Below are 15777 nucleotides of genomic sequence, written 5' to 3' on the forward strand. Positions count from 1 at the left end.
CATCCCGCCGCCATCAACCTTCAACGTGCTTCTTGGCTCCTCCTGGTTCGATAAACCTTGGTTTCTTTCTGAGGGAAAACTTGCTGCTGTGCGCATCATACCTTCCTCTTGGGGTTCCCAACGAACGTGTGAGTTACACGCCATCAACGACGAGTCTTAGCAACGGTGCATACTAAGGATGATAACTTCATGGATATGCGAATATTATTAGTGCCCCAATAGTTGGAGGATTGTGACGCCTGGCGTCTTCAACCTTCATACATTCCCATAAAACTTATGAGTTTATGTAGTCTCACCAAATTTATATTCTATCATCTTGCAATAAGGTCTTAGATATCACATATATCTCATACCTTGATTATTTCTGAAAACTAAATTTTCAGCTCCTTACTTTTCAAACAGATTTGAACTTCAAGTTTCACGGAGACAAGATAACTTTGGGTACTAATTGAAACCATAGCTCTTTAAATCAACAATGTGAGGTTTACTAAAAGTTTGCAATAGGACTTAATTAATTCTTGATTCTTTAACAATACGGTACTAATCCGTAAAGTTTCTTATCAGATTTAACAGTATTTCTATCTCAATAACAAGACTAGCGCATAGTAGTAAACGGATGCCAATACTACAAAATTAATACAAAATACTACTCAGACTATGTTTATGATAATTAGTTCATGTTTTAATCTAATTACTAATGAACTCCCACTTAATACAACATCCCTCATAGTTGTTAAGTGGTACACGATCCAAATCCACTACACCAAAACCGATCATCACGTGAGATGATGTAGCTTCAATGGTGAACATCAACATGTTGATCATATCATCCATATGACTCGTGTTCAACCTTTCGGTTTCCGTTGTCCCGAGGCCATGTCTGTACATGCTAGGCTCGTCAAGCAAACCCAAGTATTCCGCGTGTGCAACATTGCTTACACCCATTGTATGTGAACGTTGAGTCTATCACATCCGATCATCACGAGATGCTTCGAAACGACGAACTGTACAACGGTGCATACGAGGGGAGAACACTTTATTATCTTGATATTAATGTGAGGGATCATCTTATAATGCTACCGTCGCGATCTAAGCAAAATAAGATGCATAAAGGATTAACATCACATGCAATTCATATGTGATATGATATGGCCCTTTTGTCTTTGCGCCTTTGATCTTCATCTCCAAAGCACGGACATGATCTCCATCATCAACGAGCATGATCTCCATCATCGTCGGCGAAGCACCAAGGTCAATGGCGCCGTCTTCATGATTTTCCTCCATGTAGCAACTATTACAACTACTTTGAAATACTACTCAACATGAAATTTAAAGACAACCATAAGGCTCCTGCCGGTTGCCACAATACAATAATGATCATCTCATACATAGTCATCATCACATTATGGCCATATCACATCACCAAACCCTGCAAAAACAAGTTAGACGTTCTCTAATTTGGTTTGCATATTTTACGTGGTTTAGGGTTTTCGAGTAAGATCCAATATACCTACGAACATGAACCACAACGGTGATACTAGTGTTGTCAATAGAAGAGTAAATTGAATCTTTACTATAGTAGGAGAGACAGACACCCGCAAAGCCACTTATGCAATACAAGTTGCATGTCGAGCGTGGAGCAAATCTCATGAACGCGGTCATGTAAAGTTAGCCCGAGCCGCTTCATCCCACTATGCCACAAAGATGCAAAGTACTCAACTAAAGATAACAAAAGCATCAACGCCCACAAACCATTGTGTTCTACTCGTGCAACCATCTATGCATATACACGGCTCTGATACCACTGTAGGATAACATTGCATAGAAAACAAAAAATTTCCTACCGCGAACACAAAATCCAAGCCAAGATGCAATCTAGAAGACGGTAGCAACGAGGGGATTATCGAGTCTCACCCTTGAAGAGATTCCAAAGCCTACAAGAGGAGGCTCTTGTTGCTGCGGTAGACGTTCACTTGCCGCTTGCAAAAGCGCGTAGAAGATTTTGATCACGATCGGTTCCGGCGCCACGAACGGGCAGCACCTCCGTACTCGGTCACACGTTCGGTTGTTGATGAAGACGACGTCCACCTCCCCGTTCCAGCGGGCAGCGGAAGTAGTAGCTCCTCTTGAATCCGGCAGCACGACGGCGTGGTGTCGGTGGCGGTGGAGAAGTCCGGCGGAGCTTCGCTAAGCTACGTGGGAGATATGGAGGAGAGGGGGGCGGCTAGGGTTTGGGAGGGGGTGGCCGGCCACTTCAAGGGGGGCGGCCAGCTTGTGGTCTTAGGGTGGCCGGCCCCCTCCCCTTGGCCCCTCTATATATAGGTGGAACCCAAGTGTTGGTCTCCAAGTCTTCGAATAAGACCTGAACCAAAAACCTTCCATATGGTGGGGAAACCTACCCAAGTTAGGACTCCCACTAGAGGTGGGGTTTCCACCTCCCATATGGGGGGGGGGGTGGCCGGCCCCCTAAGGGGGAGTCCACTTGGGACTCCTCCCCCACTAGGGTTGGCCGGCCATGGAGGTGGAGTCCCATGTGGACTCCACCTTCCTTGGTGGTTTCTTCCGGACTTTTCTAGAACCTTCTAGAACCTTCCATAGAACCTTCCGCGACATTTTAATTCACATAAAATGACATCCTATATATGAATCTTATTCTCCGGACCATTCCGGAACTCCTCGTGATGTCCGGGATCTCATCCGGGACTCCGAACAAATATTCGAACTCCATTCCATATTCAATTTCTACCATTTCAACATCCAACTTTAAGTGTGTCACCCTACGGTTCGTGAACTATGCGGACATGGTTGAGTACTCACTTCGACCAATAACCAATAGCGGGATCTGGAGATCCATAATGGCTCCCACATATTCAACGATGACTTTAGTGATCGAATGAACCATTCACATACAATACCAATTCCCTTTGTCACGCGATATTTTACTTGTCCGAGGTTTGATCTTCGGTATCACTCTATACCTTGTTCAACCTCGTCTCCTGACAAGTACTCTTTACTCGTACCGTGGTATGTGGTCTCTTATGAACTCATTCATATGCTTGCAAGACATTAGACGACATTCCACCGAGAGGGCCCAGAGTATATCTATCCGTCATCGGGATGGACAAATCCCACTGTTGATCCATATGCTTCAACTCATACTTTCCGGATACTTATTCCCACCTTTATAGCCACCCATTTACGCAGTGGTGTTTGGTGTAATCAAAGTACCTTTTCGGTATAAGTGATTTATATGATCTCATGGTCATAAGGACTAGGTAACTATGTATCGAAAGCTTATAGCAAATAACTTAATGACGAGATCTTATGCTACGCTTAATTGGGTGTGTCCATTGCATCATTCATATAATGATATAACCTTGTTATTAATAACATCCAATGTTCATGATTATGAAACTAATCATCCATTAATCAACAAGCTAGTTTAAGAGGCATACTAGGGACTTCTTGTTTGTCTACATATCACACATGTACTAATGTTTCGGTTAATACAATTATAGCATGATATATAAACATTTATCATAAACATAAAGATATAAATAATAACCATTTTATTATTGCCTCTAGGGCATATCTCCTTCAAAAACTGCAGAAAGTTGGCATATAAATGGGAGCATGTTTGAATGCTTTTACCTCCTTAATCAGTCCATGCAATAATTCTTACATTTGGATGCAAAGTTAGCGATGTATCATGAGTACCATGATAATGTTCGTTTACAAAAGCAGCTTAGTTTGTTTTGGAAAAAAAACTTGTACACGTGACGAGGCAGTTGGTTATCCACATTAGCTTTATCAGAGCAAAAAAATAAAATCGTGTTGCATAGGTTAGTTTGTTGTTTTCATCAATGTACTAAGGCAATTGTGTTTATATGCCACTGAACAATTGTTGAATTCCTATACTGATCCATTCCTAATGAACCCGTATGATGAATGATTGCATTTCGGTTTGCATCCGTAGCATTATCCCAGTGAGCTTCTTCCAAACCTATTATCCCTCCCTGTTAATGTTTGACATGTTCTCTGGTTCGAATTCGATTTATTTATAGACTCCATGCAAGTTGATGGATCTCTACAAACTCATTTTTCTCTTTGCCAATCAGTCAACCTGAGCATTCCCGGTTTAGAATGGTTTAGACAGGTTCCTCAAACCAGCCCGTCAGTGCCAGGTTTAATTGGATTGGTTTGGTCTACACCGTTTAGTTAGGAGGTCAAACAGCGGGTTGGTGCGGGCTGGTTTGCCGGTGTATGCGGTTTTGGAACCGGGACGGGGGCGGCGGACGGCCAGGAGAGGACCAGCGGCGTCCGAGGCCGCGGCGGGCAACCGGGACGGCGGCGTCCGGGAGAGAACAGGCGGCCGGAATCAGACTGCCTGGGCGGTCGCGGAAGGCCGGAATCGGACTGCCGGGGCGGCAGTGGACGGCCGGGATGGCGGCGACTGGGAGAGAACCGGGGCCTGAATCGAACGGCCGGCGGCCTGAATCGGACGGGAGGAGGCGGCGACCATGCGCAGCGCCTGAATCGCACCCGTCGCGGCCGTGAACCTTCGCGGCAGAGTCTGCCAAGCTGCTGATGGCGAGCAATGCGGTTTGTGAATGGTTTCGTCAGGTTTAGTTGGTCTCAAACCAGCTAACAGTTTTGTGCTCACGGTTTCAATCCCAAAAACCAGTTGAACGGGGTGCAAACCGTATATCTGGTTCGGTGCGGGTTGGGCTCGTGGTTTAACTGGTGTGACACCAAACCATGAACAGGCTTACCAATCAGGCATGTATTGTTTTGTTTTCGTCCATTTCATAACGTGATGTTTGCTTTGTCTTTAAGGTGGCTTTGCCTTGGCGCTACCATTGTCGTTGAGGATGCAGGACATGGTGGTGGTTCCACTGGATCCAGCACGGTATTCGGTTTAGCACTTGTTCTATGTTATTAATGTACTGGCAAGTATTCACCAATTGATGTGAGAAACATTGACTACTGTTATTAATGTGATTTAGCGACTCTTAATTTCAATGGGTTTTGCTTTGCATATTTTTTCTGTTTTTTTCTATTTAGAGATGGTGAACTAAAGTTTTTCCCTGCCCCACTATTCATTTGCTATTGTAGATTTGTGAATATTTACACCAATATATTTACTATGATTCTCTGTATGATTTTTTTAGCTAGCTTGCTCCATTTTAATTTTTTCTTCCAGTGCGTTGCTCTCACTTGTTCAGGTAGCTGTCCTTCCTTTGTCTGTCTTCTTCATATTCTAGATCTGAAATCTATGTCATAAGCATTAAGAGCTACACAGAGATTTCAGCTGATATATGCATTAAGTCGGTAGATGCATACAAATATAATGTGATCATAGAACAGCATGCAGATTTATTTTGTTAGATAAATCTAGCGACTTGATTGCATGCCTCTAATGAGCTCAAATACATGTGAGCCGCTAGATTGAAAAGTCCCACGATACCGGTTAATAATATCAGTTTACAGGCAACTAGCTAAGAGCATATTGACATGACCATTGTGCTTGCATTGCACTTCTGGTTAACTCAGGTTTGCTTAACCAGTCACACTATACCGGTTAATAATATCAGTTTACAAATGCAATTCATGTTTTCAGCCATTAAGCTTTTAGTGCATAATAAAAGTGAGAGCTTGGTTACCTAATATGCAGATTTCGCCATCCCTTTTTTATGCTGCATGCCTTGCTATTGCTCTGCATTTGCCATTGTACTTCTATTCTTCTATATTCTGATTTAGTCTGTCCTGTTCAGGGATTATTTGTTGCTTTGCATGTTTCTGGGATATAGAATAAGTTTTCTATTTTTTCAGGTTTTAGGCTGCATATTGTTGCTGCTCCTATTTTTATGACATGTGGTTCCCTTTCTTTGCCTTGTACCAATGCATTTTATGTTTCCTTTACAGACTGTTGGTTCATTCAGCTACATTTCTCATAAGGAAATACATATGGTCTTTGGTCTCGAGGTATTATCTGCCGATAGATGTCTTGCATAACTCAAAGAATCAATAAATGAGTGATGGTTTGTTGTGGTTGTGCAGATTCTTTGGGACATTTGCTTTCTACATCTCTAATTTCAGTATACATATGCCGGTTTGTCCATTTCGCCAGTACTAAACGTGCATTGGATCATCCGTTTACTTTTGTAGAGCGGCTTCTTTGTGACAAAAGTTAGGTTATCTTTGCACACTTCATTAGAGATATATTTATGTTTCAGAGCCAGAACACATTGATTCTTCATCTATGTCTACAAACTATGAATAGCTCATGTTGATGTTCCTGGGTTAGTTTACTGCGGTTATGTTTTCCTACTTTTCAAGCTTCTAGCTTAAGACTAATTTATTAAAGTGCTACTTCTTTCTCTTGTGCCCCAACATCGTTTACCTAACCCAATTATTAAACATCTTTACCCTTCATGATCATAGGTTGCAGGGGATTGAGCGGCAGTGCTCTGTGTCGTTGGTACTACCCTTCATGATCATAGGTTGCAGGGGATTGAGCGGCAGTGCTCTGTGTCGTTGGTACATCAATAAAGATCTACCAGAAATAACTGAGATACTTACACATAAGTACTCCTGGTGCAGTTAGGGATTTTTTTATACCATGGTGCATCTTTCTGATGTGCGTGTTGCTTCAGATGGTCACTTGTCTTACTATCTACTCTGCTATTTTGTGTGGGAATTCACGACTTTTTACGAGAAAGGTACGTTTTAGTTTTATACGATGCATTCATGTTTGTTTTCTTGATCTATCTCTGCTCATTTCAATTGTATTTTTCGCTAGAAAGTCCATGCCATGTATTACTCTGTCCATTTCATTCAGCAAGTTCTTGTATTTCTTGCTTGCCATGGTACACAAGATGCCATTTGTTTTGAGTTAATCTGTCTTAAATTAAAGTGGCTGGGAGCTTAGGAGATGCTAAAATTGAGCTTATTTGCCTAAAAAAATGTTACTTCTCTTATCTGCCTAAGAAAGATTTTCATATAAGTAACCTCTATTGACTACAACATTGACACGACTAACCTTAGTGTGTACTGAAGCAGGAAAGAATTGCCCCACCTTTTATTTTTAGCACGATATTCAGTGCTAATTTTGAGTGGAAGAAGTGGAAAAATTTCAGGTGATTACTGTCAAGGATTGTAACTATATATTTATCTTAGAAAGTATGGTTTCACGTATTGCTTGACCTGAAGGGAGGAGGACAGATATGTTGGATCTACTTCGATGGTGGAGGCTGGCGCTGGATTTTGGGTGATCTGCTTCGATGGTCGAAGCCGGCGCTGGATTGGGGTTTCACGATCATGATGGTCATCCTTTCTGCCAAAGACCTTGCATGGCGTCCACGTTGTGCGGGCGAAGCTTTAGCATCAAACACGAAGTAGCCTGCATGTAACTTCTCATGTTCTCTGCCTGTTTTGTGTCATATTTCATTTCCTTTTTTGTTTTCCGGTCATTCACATCCCTATTAATTAGTTACTTATCAAGATATACTTTATCATGTCTTTTTATGATCTCTTCACAAACTGCTCAGTTTTACACATCCAGCTGTACTATTTTGTTATGTCATCTTCAGGTTCTTGTGCATGTACTCTTCAGTTTTACACATTGGATGTTCTCTGCAGGTTCATATGCATAGTCGATGGCGCGCTGACATCATGGCTGCCGTGGTCTACAAGTTGGAGCAGTGGTACCTGCCACATGACTTCCAGGGCGCTGCTCGTGGAGCTCCAGTTGCAGAGCACTTAGGCTCCGCCGACTTGCCATGGCCGAGCTTCGCTGCAGCGTCCTCTTCGAGTTCTTGTGCATGTACTCTTCAGCTTTACACATTGGATGTTCTCTGCAGGTTCATATGCATAGTCGATGGCGCGCCGACAACATGGCTGCCGTGGTCTACATGTTGGAGCAGTGGTACCTGCCACATGACTTCTAGGGCGCTGCTCGTGGAGCTCCAGTTGCAGAGCACTTAGGCTCCGCCGACTTGCCATGGCCGAGCTTCGCTGCAGCGCCACAGTCGTTGCCGAGGCCGCAGGACATCATGGTGGTGGAACCTGGGGTGGTGATCATAAGAGAGTAGGAGAGGAGTGTATGTGTGTGTGTGTGTGTGTGTGTGTGTGTGGTCACGAGGTGTTCAATTTATATTTCATAACAAAACCTTTATCTCTTAACCCAGTTCTTCTGCTTGCATATTTGTTGTGGTTTTGTGGTGTGGTAAGAATTGGAAGGGCAAGTTCATCAACCATTTATCATGCGACGCATGTAATTATACTCTAGATCCTTTTGTACATGCATGTTTATTTCAAACCATTCATGAGTTGCGTGGGGTTCTAATCGTTGTGCTGGTTGTTTGCTGTGACAAAACATCACACTAATGTCGGCATTGAGCGTACTTTTGAGTTATCAATATTGGTGGTTCCGAATACTTATTCTGGTAGACTATTTTGAGTGTGTTTATTTGTGAATTTAGGTGGAATATATGTCAATATTATGTGGTATTGCAGAACCCATTGAAATAGCTTATAGAAAGGTTTGGCACCAGAATTCTATGCTCCTAAGGTTGCTTGAAGATTTTCTTAGCCCTTTGGGCATGTTTGATACAGATGGTTACCATCCAGGATCATTAGCAGACGTCAAGGAGTATAGAAGTGTTATTTGGACTCACCAAAAAAGATCTGTTCCTTCAACTATTATTGTGTATCAGTGTATGTAGCTGCAGCCTTGTGTCAACCGGTGATGGATCTAGAGGCAGAAGAGTTTGAGCCATTCACAGTGATGGAATGCTATAACCCAGATGTTGATCTGGAAGCAGTGTGACCCATTCACAGTGATGGAATGCTATAACCCAGATGCTGATCTGGAAGCGGATGATTCAAATTCCTGTAGAATCGTTCCAAAGGTTTCAAATGTTCTATTATAAGTTTGACAACATTTCCAGAGAATGCACACATAGGTACCATCACTTGAGTTCCATAATGTACCTATTGTAGTACTAGCCTTTAGTTATGTTTTGTACCTATGGTACTATTGGCATACTTTATTTATGTTTAAATAAATTAGTTGAATGTATATGTATAAAATCGAAATATGTTCTATTACTTTGCTTGATAAATGTTTGCTATTCTATTTAATATTTCTTTCGTTTGTATCAAATAAATGTTCTTTAGTTTGCTTAATAAAAACAAAGATGTTGGGTGGGTCTAAGGGGTTAGCAGAGGAGAGGCGGAAGGAACCGTCGAATGGGGGCAGAGGGTGTAGCCAAAGGAGAGCGAAGGGGTCGTTGAGGACATTTTCTCCAGTGCATGCCGCCGGATGCTGTTGGAGCTCAGCCAACCTGTCTGCCCTCCCTTATGGTTTAAATTTCAGGCTTGATTCTGCCATTTGCGCGATAGCGCAACGGGTCATCTAGTATGCTTAAATGTGAAAAGAATTGGCAGATTGGCTAGCGTTGGCCAAAATGGCAAGCGCATACTGAATGGGTCGCATCACTAGGAGAGTAGGAGCACTAGGCTAGCAGGCCAAACCATGGTCCAAATTTTATTTACAGGATAGAAGACAATTTAGATCACCATTATGGTTCGCGCCGCTAAAGATGCCCAAAACATTTGGTACAGATTTAATTGCTTAAATCCGCCGGAGAGAGTACTAACCATACTGAATCTGCTGTCACATTTCAATATGAAATGCCAAAGTGTACAAAAATATGTGAAGTCTCAGCGGCAACAGTAACACGCGTCCCTTTTTTCTAGTAGATACTTCCACAAATTTCCCACGCACGCGCTCTGATAGCTTTTCTTATTTCGAAGTTTCGTAGATGCGAAAAGGCTGTGCTAACGTCAAATTCCTTCTAGGAGATGCCCATTTTATTTATTTATTTGCAGTTGTTCCAGCAGATGCTAATCTGCAGAGGTGAGGCCAAGTACACAACGTTTCCTTGTTCTCCTTCCAACCTGTCGCGTGCATAGGTGATGACGGGATATTCTTCCCAGCGCTTTTACAGGACTTTGCTTGTCCGATCACAGTCGCATCTTTTGAAGGGATTTTGTTATTAGTCACGCTATAAGTCTAATTATATTTATGTAAATTTTATTCAAAAGCCCGTCTAGCTCAGTTGGTAGAGCGCAAGGCTCTTAACCTTGTGGTCGTGGGTTCGAGCCCCACGGTGGGCGCTTGTTTTTTCACTCATATTTTTCCTTTTCCGTTGGGCCATGGCGAATCTGCCGACGACGAAGAAGTTTTGGCTTCGAATCCTGAGACTTGTCTGCTTCCAATCGGCCTATTCGGCCGTCTGCTGACCCACAGGGCCACAGGTCAAACTCTAGAGGGAAGGAAAAAGGTAGCACTCCAGTTTTTTTGCTGGTGAAAACACCTCGATGTCGTCGACCACGGCCGCAGCCGTGCGCCGGCTATGCGCCGCCGGCGAGGTGCGGTCAGCCCTTGCGCTGTTCGCCCGTGGCTCGAAGGCGGGTGACGCGTCCCTGGACGTGGCCGCGTGCACGGCTCTCGTCCACGGCTGCTGCAGGAGCGGCGATGCGGCAGAGGCGCGGAGGGTGTTCGACGTAATGCCGCGCCTGGGGCTGGCCCCTAACGAGGTCACCTTCACGGCTCTGATCCACGGCTACTTCATCTGCGGTCACAGAGAGGAGGGTCTCGCCCTGTTCGAGGAGATGTTGAGTCGTGGAGTCGAGCCCAATCTCTACGCATACAACATCCTGATCGGGGAGTGGTGCAGGACAGCGGAATTCGAGCGCGCCCGACGCCTGTTCGACGAGATGCCTGCAAAGGGCGTCGCCCGCAACGTTGTCAGCTACAACACACTCATTGCCGGGCTGTGCAGACACGGCAAGCTGAAGGATGCCGCCCAGCTGCTGGAAATAATGCGAGCGGAGGGTATCCATCCGACCGTCGTGACGTTCAACCTTCTCGTCGACGGGTACGGCAAAGCTGGGAAGATGTCCAACGCTCTGCATTTCTCCAACCAAATGAGGGCGGCCGGATACCAGCCCACCGCCGTGACGTACAACGCGCTTATTGCGGGGTTCTGCCGTGCCAGAGACATAGCCCGCGCAAACAAGGCGCTCTCCGACATGAAGGAGCGAGGGTTGGCACCCACGAAAGTGACGTACACCATACTGATTGATGCACTTGCCCGAGACAATCACATGGACAAAGCTCTTGAGATGTTTGCGCAGATGGAGCAGACTGGTTTAGAGGTGGATGTGCACACGTACGGTGTTTTGGTGCATGCTCTCTGCGCGGAGGGCAAGATGAAGGATGCCAGAAAGCTATTCCAGTCAATGGCGGACAAAGGTGTTAGTGCAAACAATGTGATCTATGACATGTTGATTTATGGCTATGGACGAGAAGGGAGCTCTTACAAGGCTATGAGATTAATCATGGAGATGAGAAAGAATGGCTTGGTTCCAAATTCTGCTAGCTATGGCCTGACCATCCGTAGTCTTTGCAATGACGGGAAAGTTTCGGAAGCCGAAACTCTGATTCATGACATGCGGCATGCTGGTCTACAAACAGGTGATTCGGTGTGCCAAGCGCTATTGGATGCCAAGGCAAGACAGAGAAGCTCGACTGATGACTCTTTTCCTTAGGCGGTCAGGCATACCACTTGTTCTCAAGTCATACGTTGTCATAATATTTCTCTTGTGAAAGAGGAAGATGAAGCTCACCTTCGGATGGAATCTGATATGCTTTACAAACTGCAGCAATGCTCAGTGGTTTGCTGGACATTGCCAGAACTCCATTATGGGTGTAACTGTGTAAGCAAATCCCCAGCCACAAAATGAAGATCCATGTGTTCAGCACCCGCTTCGAGATAAAGGTCAGTGCATCTGTACTTGCCTAATTTATTTTGGCTGTGCATGTACATTTATTTTGTATATCAATATCAGGGACCTAGTCATATGCAAATCGGATAATTTGTTTTTCATTTTTCCGAGGTCAACAGTAAACATGCTGAATGAATTCGTTTTTTTCCTTCTTTTTGAAGACAGATTATTTGCCAACTGCTTCATGTTTTCTCAGGACAATAGAAAATTATCTTTACATTAAAGCTGGGGTTCCTTATTTCTGTGTTTCTGATTTGACAGGTAATACGTTCATCCTCTGAGTTGGAGTGGTAGCCGGTGCCTCACATACTTAATTTAGTCAAATGTTAGTGCAGGTATGTATCTGGTGGATATGTCTGATTCTCTGAAACATTTTTGTCAATGTATAGTTGAACCTGCTATGATTGTGTTCCGGTATGTTCACATAACTAAGCTTTTGAATGTAGTGAAATCTGCCATGGTACTGTATTTTTTTTGTTGACTGATTCTTGTGTTGTAGAATGCTTAGGTTTTTCTAGCCCTTAGTACAGGGTGTAGTTGGCCACTGGAAAGAGAATACGAGCTTTGTAATATTTTACCTGAGAGTCAAATATTGCGCTAATGAACAGATACAATGAGGAGGTTCAAAGCTCAAAGCCTTAAGTAAATTTAAATATATTCCACCAGCATTATACTATTTCAGGACGAATCTTTCTCAGTGATTACTAAGCCTGGGAGCAACTTTTGTTCTCATTTCTTTTTCACTTATAGCTATGATAATTTAGCATTGAGTTCTGACTCTTACAAGTTAGATTTCCTTAGTTAACCATTGCGTGGCATGTTTCATTAATCATCTCAGTCCATGTCCATGGAATATTCACGACAGTGCTATGCGAAAGTTGATTTCTGTTGCGCTGCTTGGAACTCCTTTTCGAAATCTGAGAACATGATAGAATAGTGAAGAATGTAATCCATGTATGCTTTCGGAGATGTCTGCTATTGAATAAAGTTCAAAAAAGTTAAGTCTCATGTTTGGATTTACACTGCCATTGAATTAGTATCATTACAAGTTTTGCTGGTGCTTCTGTTTAGGCACAGCTGTACAAATTTGGATGTTGTTGCCGGGCTACACCTCTGCTGTGATGATGTTTCGGTTTAATCACGGCTGTACAATTTCAACTCGCGAGGGTAATGCGGTTGTGTCTTATTTAAGGCTGTAGACAATGGAAGCAGACCAGGTGATAGATGTTGTTGATCTTTTTAGCTCACGACTGAACATGGATATCTTTTCTAGAAGAATTATGTGTCGTTTACAACCCAGGAAAATGTTAGTTAAATTCAGTTTGAATGACACTTGGAGCTGCAGGCAACTTGTGTGATTCATGGCAGAGAGTACAATATGAGGTGAACTTATTCAAGGAACAAACACCATCTGGGTAAATCACACTTGAGCTATTTCCTTGAGATGCATAGTAAAACAATTTGAGATTTTGTTCTCTTGCTTATTTTCAGTCTCTTGCAATACTGCTTCATTTCTTTCTATCATAACATGGTACATGCCACATTGCCACCCCTTTTAATTATTGCATGCTGTATTATTTTCTCGTAATATTTAGTACAAGAGTTGCATGTTCTGTTTTCTGCATTACTTTGTTGTTTTCTCCACTCTCCCAATACAGAGCTAGCAAGTTTTTTTCTGTATACTCTAGCTACGTCTAGATCAGATGGAGCGATGATTTTGAGTTATCATCGAACTGTTCTTATTGGTTCTGGGGCATTAGTGGATGTAATCAGCTCAAAAATTTTATAGAGTGTCTAGGCTTTGAGTTAGATTGTCGATAAAGTGACCGCCTTTGAAATATACATTCTGGATCAGATAAAGTGCCCAGTCTTCGAGATTTGCAGCATGCTCGATTATTCCTTGGTCATGCATACTTTCGGTCCAGCTCAATGGTTTGAAAACTGGATTGATACCATATTAAATGTACAAATATATGGGCGAGCGTGTTAGCAAATGGTTTATTTTGATTATGCTGGAGAAAGACTAGCTAAGTTGCGTTGCTGCACATGATTGTTTATTTTTTATTCATATTTCTTGCAACTAATATGGATGGGAGGAAGTAGTTTTTTTATTTACTTATTTGTACTTAGTATTTATCGAAAAAGCGCGGATGCTATTTCTTTAATACTTCTTGTCTCCGCTGCGATTACTTCAAAATTGATCGGAAAATTTAGTATTGGGTGAATTGTGGCAGCACTTCAAAATAAGTTGGGAACTGAAAAGTGTATTGTAGGGCAAGGCACGTATGCTTAGCTGCGACTTAATACGTGTACCAGTGGCATATCTATTTATATTTTACTCACCATCTTATACGAGGTAAAAACGGAGGGAGTACCTAAAATATCGCCTGTGGTTTGCGGACTGCGGCGCTTTATTCATGCTCGCCTTTGCCAGGAAGGAGAATGGACGGCGCAGATGATGTGGAGGAAAGCTTTGACGGCCGGATGCAGCTTAAGCTAGCCGATCCAATCCCACGGTCGCAGCGCACAGAATAATTGGAGGACGGGAGGAGTCGTTAGCCGTCAGGCTTAAACCCGCAACGGTAACTGGCGACGTTGGTGGCCGGCCAGCCGCTCCCTCCCGAACCGGGCCCAGGCCTGACGGCGCCGTCAACCCGCCGCCATGGCAAGCTGCCGTCCGCTGCACGTTTCCTTCCGGCCTCCGGCCCGTGTTGGTTTTCCGTATTCCCCCCCTTACCTTCTGCGAATTTATGCTTCTACTAATAATGCTTCAATGGACGTTACGTGCAACGATTAGTAATTTGACGTCGTCTCCAATACCTTTTTCCCCCATGCTTCCTCCATTCCAGTGAGTCAGTGACCCACGCTCTAGATTCGCATTTATCTGCATGACTACACACTAAAGCATCTAGATACGTACGAATCTAGATAAATCCGAGTCACTTAATTTGAGACGCAGGAACTATATAATTATATGATATACGCTGACTCAGCATGCTATCCGATTTGTATGCCGCATGCACCTCCTTGTTGTCCCGGACCGGCGGCTTTCTTAGTTGTCACCCTTCCTCTAGCACAATGTATCCTCTCACACACACACACTCTCTCTCTCTCTCGTTCCTTTATGCTCCTTCCTCTTCGTCTCGATGTGTCCAATCTTCTTTACCCTACTACTCTTGTTGGACCGCTCAACTTTGAAGCGAACCCATCGTCGGAAGGCGCTGACCTGCATCAAAATAGGGTGTTTCGCGCGCCAAAACATGTGGTGGCCACTTATGTCAAGCTGGGGTGTCATCAAAACAATCATCAGGCCGTTTGAGGTGGTTAGGCTGAACGTTGTGGATTGACACTATTCATCCCTCCTCCTTCTTTAGTCCATTCTGAAGTCGTCGACATTGAACCCTTGAATCGATCTAAATCTTCTAACACCAAACCTGCAACAGATGTACACTTTGTAGCTAACTGAGTGTTCATCATTCGTTGGAAGCCCTATGTGAGGTGGATTGTTGATCGATTCTATTCCTCCATCCTCCCCTTCTCCTCCACAATCTTCTTTGTTCTCGACAATCCCTCAAACCCTCTTCACCTCGCAAGCACCTAGATCAACAACTCTTGCTTCATCGTGGTTTAAGCCCATCGATTGAGCGTCGATATATTTCTTGATGATCCTAAAATTGTTTCTTTGTACACAAGAAAAAGATCATGCATTTATGACCAAAGCTGTTTCATTCTGAATGTAGATTTTGTCCCAAATACACATTATTTCTGTTCTACACTACAAAGAGGTTGTAACGGACCCGTATCTCTTGTCCTTATCTGACCTGATACGCAACAAACCCAGGGACCAAGTCGGAAAAAGCGCGGCAGTAATTAATTCCGGCTCGGCCTCGTCCCCTCCCCCATCCCTTCCCTTCAACGGGC

General features: G+C 43.6%; 1 protein-coding gene and 1 non-coding gene across 8 annotated transcripts; both read left to right on the top strand.

The window, feature by feature from the left end:
- Window positions 1-10109: 10109 nt before the first annotated feature.
- TRNAK-CUU (transfer RNA lysine (anticodon CUU)) lies at window positions 10110-10182 on the top strand. Its single transcript has one exon. It is a non-coding gene; the product is annotated as a tRNA-Lys (tRNA).
- LOC127344507 (uncharacterized) lies at window positions 10158-13340 on the top strand. 7 transcript variants are annotated; one of them, XM_051370805.2, is made up of 3 exons: window positions 10158-11622; window positions 11734-11849; window positions 12928-13340. In XM_051370805.2, the coding sequence occupies exon 1, from the start codon at window positions 10387-10389 to the stop codon at window positions 11617-11619; it is 1233 nt and encodes a 410-aa protein (XP_051226765.1). In that variant the 5' UTR covers window positions 10158-10386; the 3' UTR covers window positions 11620-11622; window positions 11734-11849; window positions 12928-13340. The 7 variants fall into 7 exon arrangements, with proteins under 7 accessions (XP_051226765.1, XP_051226762.1, XP_051226767.1 ...); XM_051370802.2 differs by adding an exon at window positions 12118-12191 and having other exon boundaries at window positions 10158-11849; window positions 12928-13335; XM_051370807.2 differs by lacking the exon at window positions 12928-13340 and adding an exon at window positions 12192-12903.
- Window positions 13341-15777: the final 2437 nt, after the last annotated feature.

The sequence above is a fragment of the Lolium perenne genome, chromosome 3, assembly GCF_019359855.2.
Source record: "Lolium perenne isolate Kyuss_39 chromosome 3, Kyuss_2.0, whole genome shotgun sequence".
Taxonomy (NCBI): domain Eukaryota; kingdom Viridiplantae; phylum Streptophyta; class Magnoliopsida; order Poales; family Poaceae; genus Lolium; species Lolium perenne.